Source organism: Coenobita brevimanus, chromosome 58, assembly GCF_032717465.1.
Source record: "Coenobita brevimanus isolate Jiangsu-jjx chromosome 58, ASM3271746v2, whole genome shotgun sequence".
Taxonomy (NCBI): Eukaryota; Metazoa; Arthropoda; class Malacostraca; order Decapoda; family Coenobitidae; genus Coenobita; species Coenobita brevimanus.
The window spans coordinates 30354984-30374275 of record NC_137011.1 but is presented as its reverse complement, the minus strand read 5'-3'; the positions used below and the strand labels follow the sequence as shown (position 1 = coordinate 30374275).

The 19292-nt window shown below is 43.3% G+C and overlaps 1 protein-coding gene across 1 annotated transcript in view; it reads right to left on the bottom strand.

Annotated features, from left to right (window-relative positions):
- Positions 1-9620: 9620 nt before the first annotated feature.
- The window catches only part of LOC145402717 (uncharacterized), a 66298-nt gene continuing 56626 nt past the window's right edge, over positions 9621-19292 (bottom strand). Inside the window, exons 8-10 of the mRNA XM_080274685.1 lie at positions 13209-13377; positions 11607-11700; positions 9621-9668 (exon numbers count right to left, since the gene is read on the bottom strand). Coding sequence (XP_080130811.1) covers positions 9633-9668; positions 11607-11700; positions 13209-13377 — 299 coding nt within the window. The 3' untranslated portion in view covers positions 9621-9632. The remainder of the gene's footprint in view (positions 9669-11606; positions 11701-13208; positions 13378-19292) is intronic.

The window sequence follows — 19292 nt, the reverse complement described above, 5'->3', positions numbered from 1 at the left end:
AGTTTATAAAACGATGAGTGTTTTTGAAGCAAATTATCCACCCACGGCGTACACCTACGTCCGCATGTTGCACTGCATCCACCCACGGTGTACACCTACGTCCGCATGTTGCACTATAATGTCCACCCACGGTGTATACCTACGTCCGCATGTTGCACTACAATATATGCCTGCTTTTACTTCAACAACATCATCGGCGGCCAATCAGCAGCCGGATAACAAACACACCCTACTTGCCCAATACAGCTCAGGTGCTCAGGTCAATCAAATAGACTAGGGTAGTCAAAGAAGTCAGAGCAGAAGTGACGCGAGTTGGATGGAGAACAACGGACGAAATGAGCCTGGGTGCTGACGAGTAGGTAGACATGTTGCCGGATGAAATATAAGGTGTGGAAATGGGTGTTGTAGGTATGTTTACAAGATGGAAGTAAAAAATTGAGAGGAAGAGGGTGGGGAATGTGGGGATGGTGGTGGACGGTGAATCAGGGCGAGATAAATACATAGGGTGAAGATGGGTGTTGCACGAGGAGCGACAGCAGTCAAGAACAGCTATAATTTAGAAGCTATACGTGGGCCTGTGGCAGAGGGGGTATAGAAAGGGTGGGGAGGAGGGGGGAGGAGGTAGGGCGGGTCAGGGGTAAGACGTCCAGTGACAATGGCCATGGTCATGAATTTTTAAAGAACTATTAACAACAACAACAACAGAAGACTAAGCACTCCTCGCTTTCACGTGCCTGGCGTCTCACGATCCAGGTAAAATGATTTCGTTATAATAAAGAAGTTAACCATTGAAAAGAAAATATATTGCCAGAAACAATAATCGAATACTTGGATATTTACGGTTACAACAGAGCCCATAATACTGCGAAGGTAATAGGAACAAAGAAAAATGGAGGATGCGAGACAAACGAGGTGGGTAGATGAGTGAGAGTGTGGTGGAGATTTAGATAACGTTGCCTCACCATGTAATTAAACCCACGCACACATTCCACCACACCTGAACAACACCTGCCTCCAGAATCATCTCCCACTCTCTCTCTCTCTGTCTCTCTCTCTGTCTGTCTGTCTCTCTCTCTCTCTCTCTCTCTCTCTCTCTCTCTCTCTCACTTCCATAAAATTTGTTTTCAAAAACAAATGAGCTCATAAATTAAAAAAATATAATAATAATAATAATAATAATAATAATAATAATAATAATAATGATGATGATGATGATGATGATACGAGGGGCGTTCAAAAAGTTTTGGCAACAGGGTAATAAAAGCAAAATTAATAGAGATACACATTTATTGAAGTTCACACTCCTTCAACATTTTCTCCTCTAAGGTTTACACACTTCTGGAGCCATGGCATCCACTTAACAAAGCACTGCCAGTACTCAGAAACAGGTATACTCTACAGTTCTGAATTTATCCTCCTGGCAAGGTCCTGTTCCCTTCGAAAATGGATCCCAGCAAGTTTTTGTGACAGTTTAGGGAATAGCCAAAGTCACACGGTGCCGTCCTGACCTGGCACCGTGTGACTTTGGCTATTCCCTAAACTGTCAGAAAAACTTGCTGGGATCCATTTTCGAAGGGAACAGGACCTTGTCAGGAGGATAAATTCAGAACTGAAGAGTATACCTGTTTCTGAGTACTCGGAGTGCTTTGTTAAGTGGATGTCATGGCTCCAGAAGTGTGTAAACCTTAGAGGAGAGTATGTTGAAGGAGTGTGAACTTCAATAAATGTGTATCTCTATTAATTTTGCTTTTATTACCCTGTTGCCAAAACTTTTTGAACGCCCCTTGTAATAATAATAATAATAATAATAATAATAATAATAATAATACCGTAATAACAATAATAATAATAATAATAATAATAATAATAAATTTTTACCCTGATCATAAGCAGCTATGAATATTTATTGAGATTCAACTCATGGAAATGGCTGGATGAATCACTCCTGGATGATGATCAAAGACAGTAATAAAACCCACACTTGTAGACGAAGAATATATTTATCAAACAGTTTCGGTTAGGTAAATATATTCTCCGTCTACAAGTGTGGGTTTTATTTACCAACTCATGGAAAGCATATTGTGCAAGGTGAATGATACATTTGCATTTTTTCCAAGACGGTGTAAACACTTGTTAGTATGCTTTCAGCGTGACAAAGATCCCTAATCCCTTTCAGCTCAGTTGGTAGTCAAGTGTAGTTAAACTGGAAGGTTACTTTGACCAGCAACAAAGGAGACTCATTTCTCCCTCTTAAATAATGGTTATCGAATTTCATTTATCTCCCACTTAGTATTCAAGTTGTAGAAGTAATCCAGCTCCGTCAGATGAAAACTAATCGACTACTGTATGGTGAACTATATTGTAATACTTTAGTCTGAACAAATGTGTGTCTCGCAAGCTTAGAATCTTCTGACATGTATGCACTACAGTAAACCATAGGAGGATAATTAATTCCTGACTGTACTGTAAAGTGTTGTGGTAGGTGGGGGCGCTCACCATCCACTCACTCGATGTAGTGCTGCTCTCGGGTGTCTGCCCTTTCCTCTCCATCCTTCTTTCCTTCCATTCTCTTCTGTCTTTCTTTCCTTCATTCTTTCCTTGTCCTTCTCCCTACGGGTGACTTTACACTCCCTCTTCTGTCTTTCTTTTCTTCATTCTTTCCACTTCCTTCAGCCTGTGGGTGACTCTACACTGAGTGACAAGCCAAATGGTTTCCTGTGCACCAGGAAACCATTTACTACACTGGGTGGTAACCATATAATCAAATTATGACGCCTGGTGGTTTAGTGGGTAATTATTGCGCTCCAATCGGATTGAGCCGGTGAAGGTTTATATCCAAGGGGTGGTTGGGGTTGATTGCTCATGTAATGCCACTCAGAGATGAGTGAGGCTGGTCACTCTCATCTTAAATGTCGGGACCAACTGCCTAGCCCCGGGTTCCTGCGCTCCTCATGGGGCAATGTGGGATTGGATGATGGATGGATGGACTGTAAAGTGGCGGACATTTCGATATACTTCATTACGGTATGTGACGAGAGCAAGCAATGACTTGTGAAATACAGAAAAGAGATCTATGGTGCTCAATGGACCCTTTAATTATTGTGAAGTTTCATAATGATTGCTCTTTTTAAAACTCGAGCGATATTACTGTCTGCAACTAATTAGAAGTAGCCTACCTTGGGATGGTTTGGCCATGTGGAGAATGTAAAGAATGAAAGACTGACATGGAGGGCGTACATTAGAGAGGTGGGGAAGGGAGGAGAAGGTTAAGACCTAGGATGAGATGAGGGATGCGGTGAAGAGGTATATGGGTTAGGGTGTATATGTGTTGGAGATAGGGTAATCTGATGGCGAGTGACTTGGAGGCGATTCGCTTTTGGCCATCCCTCCCGGAATTAATACATCTGGCTGTAAAGGGACGGACAGACTGCTTAATAGAGCTGTGCAATCCTTACCGGCCAATATGCAGCTGAATTTGTACTGCAGATGCTGTGTCTGGTGAGGCGTGGTATGCTTGATGCAGCCACGGCGATTTTACAGCTGTGTTGAAGATCTGTTGTTTCATCTGCTGTTTTATCTGCTTTGTCATTTCCATAGGTTTATCACGAGTGTTGCATAAAGAATATTCACTGCCTTCAGAGAAACATTCCGTATAATAACCAAAAATGTCTTCACTCTTAGGCAAGGTTGAACTGTCAGTCCAACCATGCAAGCGTGATGGAATTCGTCTGTTCATGCGTGATGTTTTGTTTCATAGTGGATGCAGTAATGAACTGTTTATGCGATGACACGTGATGATGTGCCCAGCCGAATATTAAGGTGAAGTCACACATAGAGAACAGACAGTAACAAGTAGGCGTTCGTTCTGTACGTGTTCATGGCTGTCGAGCAAAATGACTATGGTCGAACATAAATTTGATACACTTCGTTACCGATCCACTCTAAACGTCAGGAGTGGTTCCACCAAGGGCCACACATCGAGAACATTGATTTTGACCTCTTATTTTTTTTCTTTTCGATTGCCTTTTTCGTGTTCGTTCGCTAAATATAAGTTGTGAATTAACCCATAAATAGGAATACACCTACAGATGCATTTAATTTCTTTGTTTTGCTTTAAGTCACTGCCCACAACGCACAAAAGCTAAGCTGCCCATCCGAATCCACAGACGTTATCTTACCATTTCGACGGAGAAAACCTGTGCAAACAAGTCCAGTCAAAATTACTAGTGTGAGGGCTCACATCCAGTCTTTGAAAATTATTATATTACGTAACGGAACTGACACTGCGTGACTACTGTAGGTGAGTAGTATGAACCCTAATTGTTCGCCAAACATCCCACTTAACTGCACACAACCAGGAAACTGCCACACGCTCGAACCAGCGTGTTCGATTGAGTATGCACGGTTGGTTGAACACTTCAGTTGTGCGTGTGATCGAACCCTAAACGGTATCGTTGAAGATGGGACAGAGGTAAAGGTTTCGAATAGTTTTTTTTTTCTGAACGAAGCAAGAACTAAACATAAAAAAAGGTTCCTGCTAACATGTTTATTACATACTGGTATAAACATTACCACAGTAACAATTTCTGTTCAGGGAATGTTATAGCTATAGTACAGATCTGTCACCGTCTCACAAGAAACTAATTAAGTGACGATATTTCGCATCCTAGCTGGCAACTTGCCTGATATGCATCTCGTCAAGACCAGAGGCTTCCAGGCAAGAACACCAACTGCTCATATATACAACAGATATGTTTTATAAAATTTGATATATTCATAACTCCACACAAAACACGGTTCGTTTGGAAATACTTTGTATATGCATGCCAGCCTTGTTCACCTGATGGCAACTCTGCCACACGATATCCGGCAGCATCTCAGTTCAAATCCCTAACCCTATGATCATTTGCAGGGCTATTTCACCAGTCTGGGAATCATTATGCCCCTCTACTTGTTTACACATCTCCCAACTTTACGACTGCACTGATGCTTTCCCGAAACATTCGTGTTAGTTATATGCCTCCCATGAACCACGGTAGTCAATCGGAAAACGGATCAGGCCGTCCTCATCACCGTGCATCACACCACACTGGTAGTAATATTCCTGGAAGCTTGCCTTTTTCATTGTAACAAGACCTCGGCCAACCCCGATAGTACTGGGTTCATTTTCTAGGATGTATGACCAAGATTTTACACACACGATATTATGTTCTTTGATAATTATAAGAATTTTATTTCTTTTTCCCTAGTGGATAACATACATAATTATATATATATATATATATATATATATATATATATATATATATATATATATATATATATATATATATATATATATAGGACATACGTGATTCCTAGATGTGCCCATGTCCACGATAAAAAAAAAAGAAGAAACAACAAGTTTTTCGAGTGCTATTGTTGTGTATTCACATCCTCAGGTAGGACGAAAGGTTATGATGATGATAGAAACGATTATGATGATGATAATGATGAGTATACCATAAAGTCCCTATCAACAGTGGCTGTTAGTCAACCCGTCATTCTGTTTGAGCAGACCCATCAACCACAGGCAAGCACCGTCCCGGCAGGACTATTCCGTGCAGTGAACAGTGTGTGGCTGACAGCACCTCGCTCTGGCGAGGGGGGGAGGGGAATATATGCTCGGTTCCTGGGCGAATGCCGCATCTGCGTCTCCATCCAATTAACAGGGCCACTACAGCAGGTTCCGCTTCACCTCTTGATAAGGTTATATGGTTACCACTTAGCATTATAAAGGGTTTCCTAGGTTACAGGAGACCATTAGACTTCTTACTCGGTGTATAGCCACTTAAGTGGAAAGAGAAGTAATGAAAAATGACAGGAAGGAAAAGGGAGAAGTAGGAATAGAGGAGGGCAGAGACAAAAATAGAACGATAAAAGTGAAGGAAGTAGGCAGCACTGTCAAGTAAGTGGATGATGGTCGCTACCACCGACCACTTGTGTTTATAGGGAATATAACAGGTGTACCAAATTCAGCAATCCAGAGTTTAAGAGTACTGATTGTGCATACAGATCAGCACTTTCAATTTTGCCTTTGTTAATACTGCACTCCCATGATATTGCTGGCTTTAGACCACCGTACCCTCACTCCAGCTGTGCAGTCACCTCTGTTGGTTGCAGGTTCATATATTCTTACAGAGCTAATATAGGTCACTAAGTCACTGGAAAAAAAAAAAAAAAAAAAAAAGTGAGCTTTGCAATACAACCCGCAGAATATGAACAGTATTAAAAAAAAAATGTTGAAAGATGTACACCGTATCAGAAGGGAAACCTGACTGATGAATATTGTTGCCCAGTACAGATGAAGATGAAATATTTGGTGCGCTGAGGCTTAATATTTAGCTACATGTCTATTTCTTATTTTAATTATGGGGAAAAGGACAAGAGCCACAATTTGTAAAAATATTTATTATTAAATACATACAAATCATCCACCACTCTGCATTCCATATACAATACGTAACTAGGTGGGAGGTGTTGCATGTGTCATTTTTGAGAGGTCCTGTGTGTCAAGTGTCGTCAAGCATGGATCTTCAGTCTCATATCGCTTTTGAGGTGTCATGTGTCAAGCATCAAGTACGTCACCAGTGTTATATTTCGCTTTTGAGATGTCATGTGTCAAGTATTGTGTCATCAGTGTCATATCGCGTGAGGTCACGCGTCATGCCACTTCGTGTCATCAGTCGTCTCGCTTGTCAGGTGTCAGGAGTCATAACTTATCAGTATCATACTTTGCGCATAACGTCATATGTCGCTTTTCAGCCTTCATATGTGTCTAATGGCAAAATATATGATCTCAATGTCATTTATCGTTTGGGGTATCATGTGTTAAGCGCCGCCACGACTGTCATGTGTCTTTTGTGTATATGTATGAAGTGTTAAGATATTTCGTTAGTGTCATGTGTCGCCTGTGCTGTCACGTATCAAGTGTCATTATATCACTGATGTTATATGTATCGCTTGTGAGGTGTCATACTTGTCAAGTATAAAGTATGTTTCATTAGTGTTGTACCACTCATTACGTGTCATATATCAAGTGTCATTGTCAACAGTGTCATGTGTTACCTTTGAGGTGTCATGCATCGAATGTCACAGTGTCATATGAATCACTTATAACGCTTCCTGTGTGTCAGAATCGTTAGGTCAGATGTCAGAAGAATAATGTTTGCCATCTGTGTCCGTGTCATATGTATCCATGTCATGTGTCTGCATCGTATGTACCAGCAGCATAATTACCTCCGCCAACGAAGTTGGACGATGTCTGTATTCACCTATGTTTGTCTGTCAGTCAGTTCAGACGATACCTCCAAAAGTGTCTCAATGAACTTCAATGAAATTTTGTGGACGGGAGAGCCATGGGCCAAGGAAGAAGTTACTAAATTTTGGGCCGGATCCGGATCCAGAATATCCAGCACAGTGTTTTCAAAATTTCTCAGTGAATGTCAGTGAAAGTTTGTGGAAGGGTGGGCCATGGATCAAGAAAGAATTAATTACATTTAGGGCGGATCCGGATCCTATCTCCACGGATTCGGATTAGGATCCTTTTTAATGGCAATGGCACTGGCGGAGGTATGCGCTCTCTGAGTGCTTTCTAGTTTATTTTTTGTGTTGGTGTGATGCATCCCTGTCAAACAAGACCATGTCATATGTATCTGTCATGTGTCCCCGCTGGGTGTCCAGGTCAGATGCGTCCATGTCATGTATCCGTAGTGTTCACGTCACGTCATAAGTGTTACGGGTCCAGTTAATAGCATCAGGTGTTAGGTATCAGGTATAGGTCTCTGGAGTCAGGTTAGTGGCGTTAGGTCCGGGTTAGTATTGTCAAAGTTCAAGTTAGTGATGTTAGCTGTAAAGCATGAAGTGGTGTCAACTGTTAGATTAGTGACGTCAGGTTTCAAGGTAGTGGCGTCAGCTATGAGGTATAGGTTAGTGGTGTCAGGTGTATGCATGAGGTATGTCAAGTTAACGGTGTTAGGAATGAAATACAAGTTATTTAAATGTCAGGTATGAGGTATATGTTAGTGGTGTCAAGTGTCAGGCATGAGGTACGTGTTAGTGGTGTCAAGTGTCAGGTATGAGGTACATGTTAATGGTGTCAGGTTAGTGTCAACACCTGCCCTCCCCATACAACTATTACTAAGGGCACCATACGGGGTACTATACAATCCCCCTCCCACCTCACCTCTGACCCCCACCCCCACCCCCACCAGTGTGGGGGTGGGGGTGGGGGCGGTGTAGAGACCCTGGACTGTATTCTCGTCTGCTTAGAAGGATTTAACACCACATCTTTTGCGGTATTCTAGTTCGCATTGGGGCTTTCATGGTGCATTTATCTTAGCGATTTATATTTCACCTTATGCCTTAATTTCGCTTGTATGCCACTTGTATCTGTTTAATATACACATAATTTGCATTTGTACCATACAACATCATTATTAAACTCTAATGTGAAAAATATATCACTGAAAGAGCGCCATAATGAAAGCTCAAGATGCAACTAGAAATCCAACCCTGTATCACACTAACATATTCATGTAGGCTTTATATATCTTGTTAATACTGGCATAGTTTGCATAAATATCATAGACAAATATATTATTTTACCACGTTCACGTATACAGTGGTAAGGAAGAGGTGTTGTAAACCCTCCCAAGCTGACCACAATACTGGCCACTGAGTTGTATTCTACTGGCTTTGGAAATTTCCTAACAACTCTTCCTTATCGACTAATTCTGCATATTACACCTCAGTATCCTACGTTATGTTATTGGTACAAACTATGTCATATCAAAATGATATAAATAACATACAGGAGAATGTTAAGGTGCAATATGCAGAAAAAATGATCGCCAAGGAAAAGGTGCTACGAAGCCTGCTATGCCATCTAGAATACGTCCCCTGTTCTACATCACACCAGACAACTGTGCCATTTTGTGTGTTAGCTCCTCAGCCAGCGTGGCGGTGCAGGCTTCAGTATTTGTAAGGCTGTGATCCTGTAATATATTGTGTGGACCCAGCCTGAAGGCCACAGCGTCACCCTGGCACCATTCCCACCCAACACATCCAAAATGACGGGGTTGTCCTGTGTGCTAAACCCTTCAGCACGGTGATGTCTTTTGTTTTTGTTTTTAGTATATTCTTGCTACTTACGGACAATTATATTCAGCTCAGGAGAGCCTTTTGGAACCTGGAAGGCTAGATATGACCTTATTTAATCCCTTCAGGACAAAAGATCTTTCCTAAACTGAGCAAAATTATCTTGAGATGGCAAGAATAACCTAAATAAATGCGTCACCGAAGTTAATTTGTTAGGCTTGTGGTCTCTCCAGCCCTGACTAGAAGCACGAGGCACCACGCTGCTCCGCCACTATGGACAAACTAGTAACGTATCACAAAGCTTTGTACAGAACAAAGTAAGAACGGTATTATTAACAAACAGAACCAGAAGCACAACAGAAGGTATCAAGAACTCGTTGTTGGGGTCAGCACCCGTGGAAGAGAAGGTGGGCATGCGGCCTGCCCTGCCTTGCCCTGCCCTGCCATGCCCAGCCCTGCCCTGAGCAGCTACCAGGGCAGTCACTGTGATGGGCTCAGTGTGGTGGCGCCTCACCCAGGACAGGAAGAGTCTGTAACAAGAGACACATCATAAGCAACTAACAACTTAACATATTCATAGTCCACCTGGACATACACTAGGGTACAGACGGAGACATGTATCTTCCCAAAGTCTGACGAATCCACTGGGGAAAAATCGCACTAGTAGAGATACGGATTTCACTGTATTTCGCCAGTTGTAAATTTTCTTAGTCAGAACTGGGAAGATAATTGTGTCTTTGATTGTACACTCTCCCCTCCAATTTTACACCACACACTACTATTTCAAGCACATACCTCTACCTATCTGAGAATCATAACATTAACAAGCAAATCATCCACAAATAGGACGGCATCTAAATACATTTTACAGATTAATGCTGCTAGGTAATACAGTTAAAAAACAAGTGGCAAACTTAAAACACTCGATATACACCTTACATTTCAACCCCATAACACACATCACCCTAATTTCGCTACATATTTACTGTACAGACAATTATATATTTTCTCAATCAATAAACTTCACTACTGAGGTTGTAGTTCTGGAGCTCATGTAATAAAGTATGACAAATAATATATCCTAAGTTCTACTGCATGGTCTCAGGCAAGCAGGTGACTATGCTGGATGTGAATTATGAATAAGTGTTACAAACCTCTCTGGTGGAGTTCATTTTAGTCTTCGACTGTTTCTTAAGATAAGCTAGTATTACCATTGCTTTGCCCACCCCACATCAGTCACAATAAATTCAAACTCTAGCACATTTACACACCGTTAATACCAATGACACTACTATACTGTATATCAGCTCTTGAAATCTGTTGAGAGGGTTGACGAGATTTCGTGGCCACAAGGATAAATCAGATTGACCCCATATGACCTTGACCTTTGACCCTTTGACCTAACTGACCAAATCAGTAAATCATCTCCTCATACTGCATGACTGACAAAAGTTTGGTGGAAATCCGTCAAAGGGTTCAGGACATATCACATCCACATTAGTGTTACAGATGCACAGACACACGGGATACAGTAAGTCGACCCCATATGACCTTGATCTTTGACCCCTTGACCTTGCTGACTTAATCAGTTCATCATCTCCTCATAATGCATCACTGACAAAAGTTTGGTGGAAATCCGTTGATGGGCTCACACCCACGCATGCACAGGCGAACTTAATGCCTCCTCCACCACAGATGGGGAGAGGCATAACAATGATACTGTATGCATACTCCAGCACCACTGCACACCATTAACGCCTGGGATGCCAACTCATCATTACACACCATTAATATAAATGATTCCATATACTAACTTTATCAACATTACACACCATTAACACCAAGTATACTGTATATCAACTCAAGCACCATTTAACACCATTAATACTATGTGGCAAATCTAGCACTGTTACGGACTTTTAATACCAATGTTGCTAAAGTGCCGACTCAAACAAAAGTTAAAATCAGTGTTACTGCCTGCCACAGCATGACTAATTACACAAAAATATGTTTGGGGTCGAATGACTGACTCTTGAATTATGTAGAGGAAGGCAGCCCTCACTTTCTGTAATAAATTCAGAACCTGTGACATTTTGCCTTTAAATCGTTACTGACTGTATTCTAGAAGGTGGGATGGATACTGATCAAACCTCATAACCACACGCTTTCCATAAATGTCTGTCAAAATGTTTGGGTTTTATTTCCCCTTTGCACTGTAAATCTTTGGTTGTATTCCGAGCTGCTTTCAAGATTTCTTAACACCTTTTCCATTGCTATTTGATGTGCAAATTACACCTCAATATCCTTCTGTATGCTACTGGTGAAAACTACGACTAAATGGTATAAACACATGCCAAGGTGTTATTGTGCAAAATAAATCGCTAAGGAAGATGCGCTGTGAAGCCTCCAGTTCCACTCACTCGTACAACATAACCGTTAAGTCTATGGTATTCATTTGGGTTACTGACCTTTGTTTCTGAGCAGAGTCCATGTCGGTCTAGCCTGGTGTACTCCCGACCAGAGCGAGGCCTCAGCGTGTTCACAGAGGACCGGGCCAACAGTCTAGGAGGAAAGAACGAACACAACACATAATAGTACAGTCGTTTTTGAGGCTTGATTTGTTGTTGTTGCGGTCTCAAGCTCCTTTGGACGTGAACATGGTGGACTGCAGGCTGAGTGTGCCCTTCTCCTACAGTCCACAATCCAACTTTGGGGGATAAGAAATACGCTGAGGGACGTTTGCATAACCGGGCAGTGGAGCCACCCGGTTATATCAGTGGCACCACATGAAGGCCTTCCTTTCCGGCACCCAGGTTCATGATGTATATACAATATATAATACACTGCACGTATTAGTTCTCTGTTGGTTTTGAACGATTTATAATTATACTTAATCTGATGACAGGACACGAATTGGCATTCAACTGCTTCATATTACTCCTTTGCCATACTGACAAGAACACCTAATCTCCAATAAATTATTTGCCCGCACTGTTACCACGACACATGGCGACAAGAACGGAGAGTACACACAATAAGTTTTCATTCACTTGAGTCAGTTTAGTTACACCGCATAGTTACAGGCAATTGCAGCTGCAGCCACCGGGAAACATGACAAGTTAATACCATGGACTTCCCCCCCCCCCACCACTTCTGATGAACCCAATACATTAACGGGTGAGAGAGGGGTGGGGGGCAAGAGAGGTGAGAGCTTTTACGTAATTCTATAAACTCCCTTTCTTTACGTATGTTGAATACTTGAGGATGCTTCGTTACGCAATATATTGATTTTACACTCAAGCAGAACATTCTTTACATTTCACTACAACTCAACTTAATAATTAATTCTGTACTCATACTAATGTAAAACTCTATAAGATCTAAAATGACATTCTAAGCTGCCGAGACTAGGCAGGAGCAAAACCAGAGGAACCAAAGTGAAATGGACAAACAAAGCTTTTTTTCTCTCTGTTAGGCTCGCTGTCGCTTCACCCTATGTCCCCGTATTTCTCCCTTTGTAACACTTCCCATTTTTGTGAATTTTCTCTCCCAAACATCCCTCCCATTTTGACTTTTCCTCTAATCGTCCCTCAATTCTGGGTCTCTGTTCCATCTCTGCCTCCTTACGTCTGCCCTGTGAGGTGGAGAGATTGCCAGCGTCCGGGTAGGCACGTCGGAGATGCCAGAGATGAACCTCTCCCCTCCTCTCATTTCTCTCCTTTTCACACCTGTTTCCCTTACCTCGAGCCTCCCTTCTGAGTCTTCCTTCTCTTCTTAATCTCTCTCTCTCTCTCTCTCTCTCTCTCACCAGCCTCCCCTTAATCTCCAACCCTTATAACTATCTCCATCCATATTAGCCTCCTTTCTGAACATCGTTAAACTTCTGAATTCCCCCCTTTACCTGCCTCCTTACCTTACATCTCTCTTCCTTCGTAATCTTCCTCCCTTCTGAATCTCCCTCTCATACCTGCCTCTGCCCTAGGCCTCCTTCTCTTCTACATATCCCTATCATACTTTCCAATTTTGTAAACTTGCCTTGCTTCTGAATTTCTCCCCCTCACCAGTCTCACCTGTCATGATCGGACGAGGAGTGCGAGGATGACAGGCTGAGAGTGTCCAGGTAGTCACTCATGTCTGACGCGCCAGACGACGTGGACTTAGCATCCCCGCTGCCGCTGCTACTGCCGGTGCCACTGCCACCTGCCACACCACCCAGCTCCTGGCATGATGCAGCCACACCTGAACGCACAAACAAAAAAAAGTTAGATTTATGTTTATCTACTACATGAGTGTCATTAACCCTTCCAATCCAGTATTCTTCCTACCTCCGAACAATTTAATTTGGCTTTGCAGAGACCTTTTGTAGTGAAAGGGTGTATGAAGGCTAGATCCAACTTCTGTTCGGAAAATTTCTCCAAAGCTGAAAACAATCGTCTGGTGGGAAGAATAACGAAATAGCCTACATGATACCACACAGGACGGAGGTGAAGTGCTTATGGCAGACATTACTAATTTTCTAAGTCTCATTATTCCCTTAGAACACGACCTGCAACAATCGAACGTACATGACAGGAATGGGAGTGTTGGTGATGAAAACAGAGGCGACGATGGTGTTAAAAAGAGTAGATGTGTCTCTTCAGCCAATTTTTCGTTTCCTATATATTTGTTATTGGTCCAGAATCTCGTGTGTGTGTGTGTGTGTGTGTGTGTGTGTGTGTGTGTGTGTGTGTGTGTGTGTGTGTGTGTGTGTGTGTGTGTGTGTGTGTGTGTGTGTGTGTGTGTGTGTGTGTGTGTGTGTGTGTGTGTGTGTGTGTGTGTGTGTGTGTGTGTGTGTGTGTGTGTGTGTGTGTGTGTGTGTGTGTGTGTGTGTGTGTGTGTGTGTGTGTGTGTGTGTGTGTGTGTGTGTGTGTGTGTGTGTGTGTGTGTGTGTGTGTGTGTGTGTGTGTGTGTGTGTGTGTGTGTGTGTGTGTGTGTGTGTGTGTGTGTGTGTGTGTGTGTGTGTGTGTGTGTGTGTGTGTGTGTGTGTGTGTGTGTGTGTGTGTGTGTGTGTGTGTGTGTGTGTGTGTGTGTGTGTGTGTGTGTGTGTGTGTGTGTGTGTGTGTGTGTGTGTGTGTGTGTGTGTGTGTGTGTGTGTGTGTGTGTGTGTGTGTGTGTGTGTGTGTGTGTGTGTGTGTGTGTGTGTGTGTGTGTGTGTGTGTGTGTGTGTGTGTGTGTGTGTGTGTGTGTGTGTGTGTGTGTGTGTGTGTGTGTGTGTGTGTGTGTGTGTGTGTGTGTAAACCTGCTGAACCATCCTACTATCGGAGCTTTAGGGAGTCAGGGTACCTCCCACTGGCTGATAACAGAGTGGGAGAGGCCAGAGGATGTGTACCCACTGGTTGGGTAAAACGGCTGGAGGAGTTTAAGGGAATGATAGTAGGTGTTTTCATGGTTAAATCGTGGTGGGAGGAGACAGTGCAGGAAGCACACTGTACTGGGTGGGTGGGTGGGTAGCTCCTTGGAAAACAAGGCATATTTGTTTTCAGCATTCAACCGTGCAGCCAAACGTAGCTAGAAGGCAAGCTTCCATGGAGGGCTGACCTTCCATAAGAGGGAAATGAAGTCCTAGGAAGGGATGTCCCTACAGAGTTGGTGTGAACCACCGAGGGAGGTAATCCTCTGGGGGGGGGGATGACCCCTAGGGAGTGTAGCCAAAAGCGGATTCTGTATTGGTGACGATCGTGATGGCAGCTGTTCCATTACGAGTAAAAGACATAATAAATGATAACACCGATGAAACGGACTTCAAAATAATACAGTGAGAGATTAAGGTGGCTGTTGGACGAGTATGGTGATAAATGCGACTGTAACGATAAAAAGGAGGGGGAGAGGGGAAGAAATAAACCTGGCAGACGAGAGACGGAGTGAGTGGAAAAGATAAAAGAGGAGGGTTAGGGGGAGGGGAGATGGGAGTGGGAAAAATGAGACAAGAGGGTAGAGGTGGGAATGAGTTGGAGACAAAGATGAAGGAGAGAGGGACTGCATAAAGGAGAGAGTGCAAAATGGGATACCGAGTGGTGATGCTGAGAAAAATGAGACAAGGAGGGGTGGTGGGGAGACGGAAATGAGAAAAATGAGAGACGAAAGGAGAGGAGGGTTGACAGAGAACAAAGAAAATGAGCTGGGGTGGGAAGGAGGTGTGGAGAGTAAGAAAATGAGAAAGGGGTGGAGGACGAAGACGGAACATGAGAATAATGAAAGATAAGTGGGGGACTGAAGGATGAGGCTTGGAGGTAAGAAAAAGAGTAAGAATGGAGGAAGGGCGGAGGAAAAAGGATGGAAGTGATTGGGTCAGCGAAAGATGAGATGGGCAGGGTGAGTGTGAGAAAAAAAAAAATAGGGACGGGAGGAGGAAAGGGTGGGGTGGTCGAGAGAGAGAGAGAGAGAGAGAGAGAGAGAGAGAGAGAGAGACAGACAGACAGACAGACAGACAGACAGACAGACAGACGGACAGACAGACAGAGAGGGGAAGGAAGGGTAGAAAAAGGAGTGAGATGGAGAAAGAGAAAAAAAATAAAAGGGGGAGTGAGTGTGTGATGAAGTTTAAGAAATATGAACCTGCATGGGTGGGGTTCAGCAGTGGAGAGAGAGAGAGAGAGAGAGAGAGAGAGAGAGAGAGAGAGAGAGCGGTGGGGGGGGGAGCAGAGAAGAAAGGAGGGATGATATTGTGAGAGAGAACAATGAGAGAGGGAAGGTTGGAGTGTGGGTGATACTCTAAGATGGTCCTCCATGGGTGGTTCGATAGTGAAGGTGGGGGTAACAAAGCACTGGACACTACCACAGTGCACCACAAACCACTACCACCGAGCACCACAAGACACTACCACAGAGCACCACAAGACACTGCCACAGAGCACTACATGCCACCACAAGAAATTACCACACAGCACCACAAAGAATCACAAGACACTCAGAGAGCATCACAAACTACCATAATGCACAAGATACAATCTCACAGCACCAAAAACCATCGTCACCACAAAGAATGCTATCAAGCATTGCTAACAAAAACCATACGAGGCCCTTGCCCTCACCCCTCCTCTCCCCACCATTACACGCAGCTCTGACCCCTGTGCAAAACGCTCATCTCAGCTTCCACTCTGCATTAATTGCCACCTCACTACTAATTACATCTGCATGCTAACTGTGCGTGGATTTTGCACGCATCGTCGGCACCACGGACGAGGAAAGCTTTAACATATTCAGGCCAACGATACATTAGTTTAGTTAATTCTTTCTACTTCACGACAATTTTGCTGAAGTTCAGGAAGATCTTATGGGAAGTGAGGGCGCCTACCGTTCAATCACTTGATGTAGTACTACTTTTAAGGGACTGAATACTGAATGGAAAAGCCAAGTGATTTTTTGTAGCCCAGGAAACCGTTTCCTACGCTGGGTGTTACATGCAACCAAATTTGTGCCTGGTGGTCTGGTGGGCTACATCACATCCATAAGGTCTTCCCGTACAACACATGTCAGAGGATGACTGAAGTGTACTGCTCGCACAGCGGCACTCACGGACGATCAACTGGTCTCAAGGAATGGATAGGCTAACAGACAGGTATGAAAAACCTCCAGTTGTAGAGAGGTTAATAATGACTATACCTAACCTTTACTGGAAAAATCTCTCCTAAACTGAATATAAGCTGCTTAAAGACAAGCAACCATAAAAAGACCTAATCAACTTAAGGGGTTAATTTGTATGCATGCGTGCGCTGGTTTGCAACTCGTGTATTTATTCATTGGCCATTTTTACCACGTGCGCCTTTAATTTGTAACACGCCTGGCTCTCCCGCTCATTAGCAAACTATAAAAAGGTGTGGAACTCACTGATTCGCAAGATCCCTAACTTGCAACACCCACTGATTTGCCGGGTATGTCAATCTGCGACCCTTACACTCCATAACATTCACTAATTTGCCACAGCCAGAACATATATAAAGTCGGAGAAATACCACAGTACATAGATCCAAACTACTGAGAATGAGGTTAATATATCGGAAGAAAGTAGAGAAGCGAAAGGCTGCCGAGTAAATGATGAAATAAGTTGTTGTTGTTGTTGTTGAGAAACCCCGGTCTGCCTAGCCGAACAGACCCATCGACCGCAGGCATGCAACCACCACTGCAGGGCCATCCCGTGCAATGAACCTATGTTTCCTTGTGGTGGACAGCGCTTCACCAGAGCGAGATGGAGGAAGTGTGGAGGTTTCGTTCCTGGATGGGCGCCGCATTTGCGTCTCTTCACCCAGCTAATAGAGGTACCACAGTAGGCTGCACATCATCCTGTAATTTGGTTATATGGTTACCACCCAGCGTTGTTAATGGTTTTCTGGGTTACAAAAAACCATTAGGTTTGTCCCGCAGTGTAGAGCCACCTGAAGTGGCAAGAAGAGTAATAAAACGGATGAGATACGTAGGATGAGAGAAACAGAAAGGAAGGAAGGCAGACACAAAGAGAATGGTAAAGACGAAGGAAGAAGTACGCAGCACTACAGCAAGTAAATGGATGATGGCCGCCACCACCTACCACCAAATAAAATTAGTAAATTCGTTTGATCATTCCATGCGTTCTTTTTACTATTACAATTAATGCACTGGAGGGTAACGGACAAAAATAATGATGACAGTCATGACATATGCTGCCACCTGTTTCCTCCATCAAACGTGAGTCAGCTACTGAACTTTTTCTACAAATAAACTAAACTCAAAGGACTTCTGAAGTTTTCTCATTCACAACACCCTCAGTCTTATCAAAACAACAACACACGCTATGCAGCATGAACATGACCAACTCACATCACAGACTTGCAAAAACAACATCCCAGAAACTTAGCAAACACACACACACACACACACACACACACACACACACACACACACACACACACACACACATACATTATACCCTCCTCCCTTTCTCTAGGAACAAGTTGCAACAACGCAAATTTTCGTCAGCACTCAATTTCCGACACCAATCTACAGGAACACAGCGGCTTTATACACAGCGGGATTAGTGGTGCGGTAACGAACGTCTCATCTGGGTAAACACTGCCGACAGGTTATCACAAATTACAAGGCACAACATGAACGCAGATTAGTGTGAAACAAGTGTAGTGGTGGAAACCGAGGAGAGGGAAGATTAGGTGGCTCATGAGGGTTTAGGCAGAGCAGGGACGGAAGGTATGGTACAGAGAGAAGTGGAGGGGGTAAAAACAAGAAGGAGAAACCCTAGAAAAGAGAGGTGGAACAATGAGAAAGTGGTAGAAACCTGGAAAAAGAATGGGTAGTGAAAGGAAGAAGGGGAGAGAAAAAATGTATGATAAACATAAGGGCTGATATTCGTATGAGTGAGGCGCAAGAGAAGGGGAAATGAAACACAATGACCAGAATACATGGACACAGAGACACATACATAGAAGCGAGGGGCAGAAGAGAAGTTGGGGACAGAACTAGGAGAAGGACACAACAAGGAGGACAGGCGGGCCCGAAATTTGTACGATTGTGGGGCGGGAAAGATAAGAGAATTAAAAGATAAGTGCGAAGGATTAGACACAGGTCTGAAATTCGCAACAGTAAAAGAGGAAAGGTTCAGGAAATGTGAGAAAATCGTAAGAATACTGACAGACGTTAAAGAAATCGTAGAAAGTGGGGTGCGAGTGGCAGGTGAATAAAAGATGGGTGCGAGCAATTGAACAAACGCCCAGAAATTTGTTGAATGGAGGGGCAAGTAGGGGGGGGGGAAAAAATGACGGCGAGATCGACAAGGACGGAATTTTGTTAAGTGTGGACCAACCTTTAACAGAAATTAAAAATCTGGGCGGGACGAGAGTCAGAAAGAAATGAAAGACATGAGCAAACAGCTGGACAAAGACAAATGATGGTGAGAATGGGGAATACAAAAGTACAGGAAAATTCAAAATAACCGCGAGAAGATGGACGAAGGGTTAGAAATTCACGAAAAGACAGATATACGTATGAGCAGGGGACGAGAGAGGTTAGAGAATGAAAGATCGAGTTTAAAAGTGGACAAACAGGTAACCCTATTTTATATCTGACATTCAGCGGACTGGCTATGTAGATGGCGTATTTGAAGCGCACGTTTAAAAAAATAAACTGTA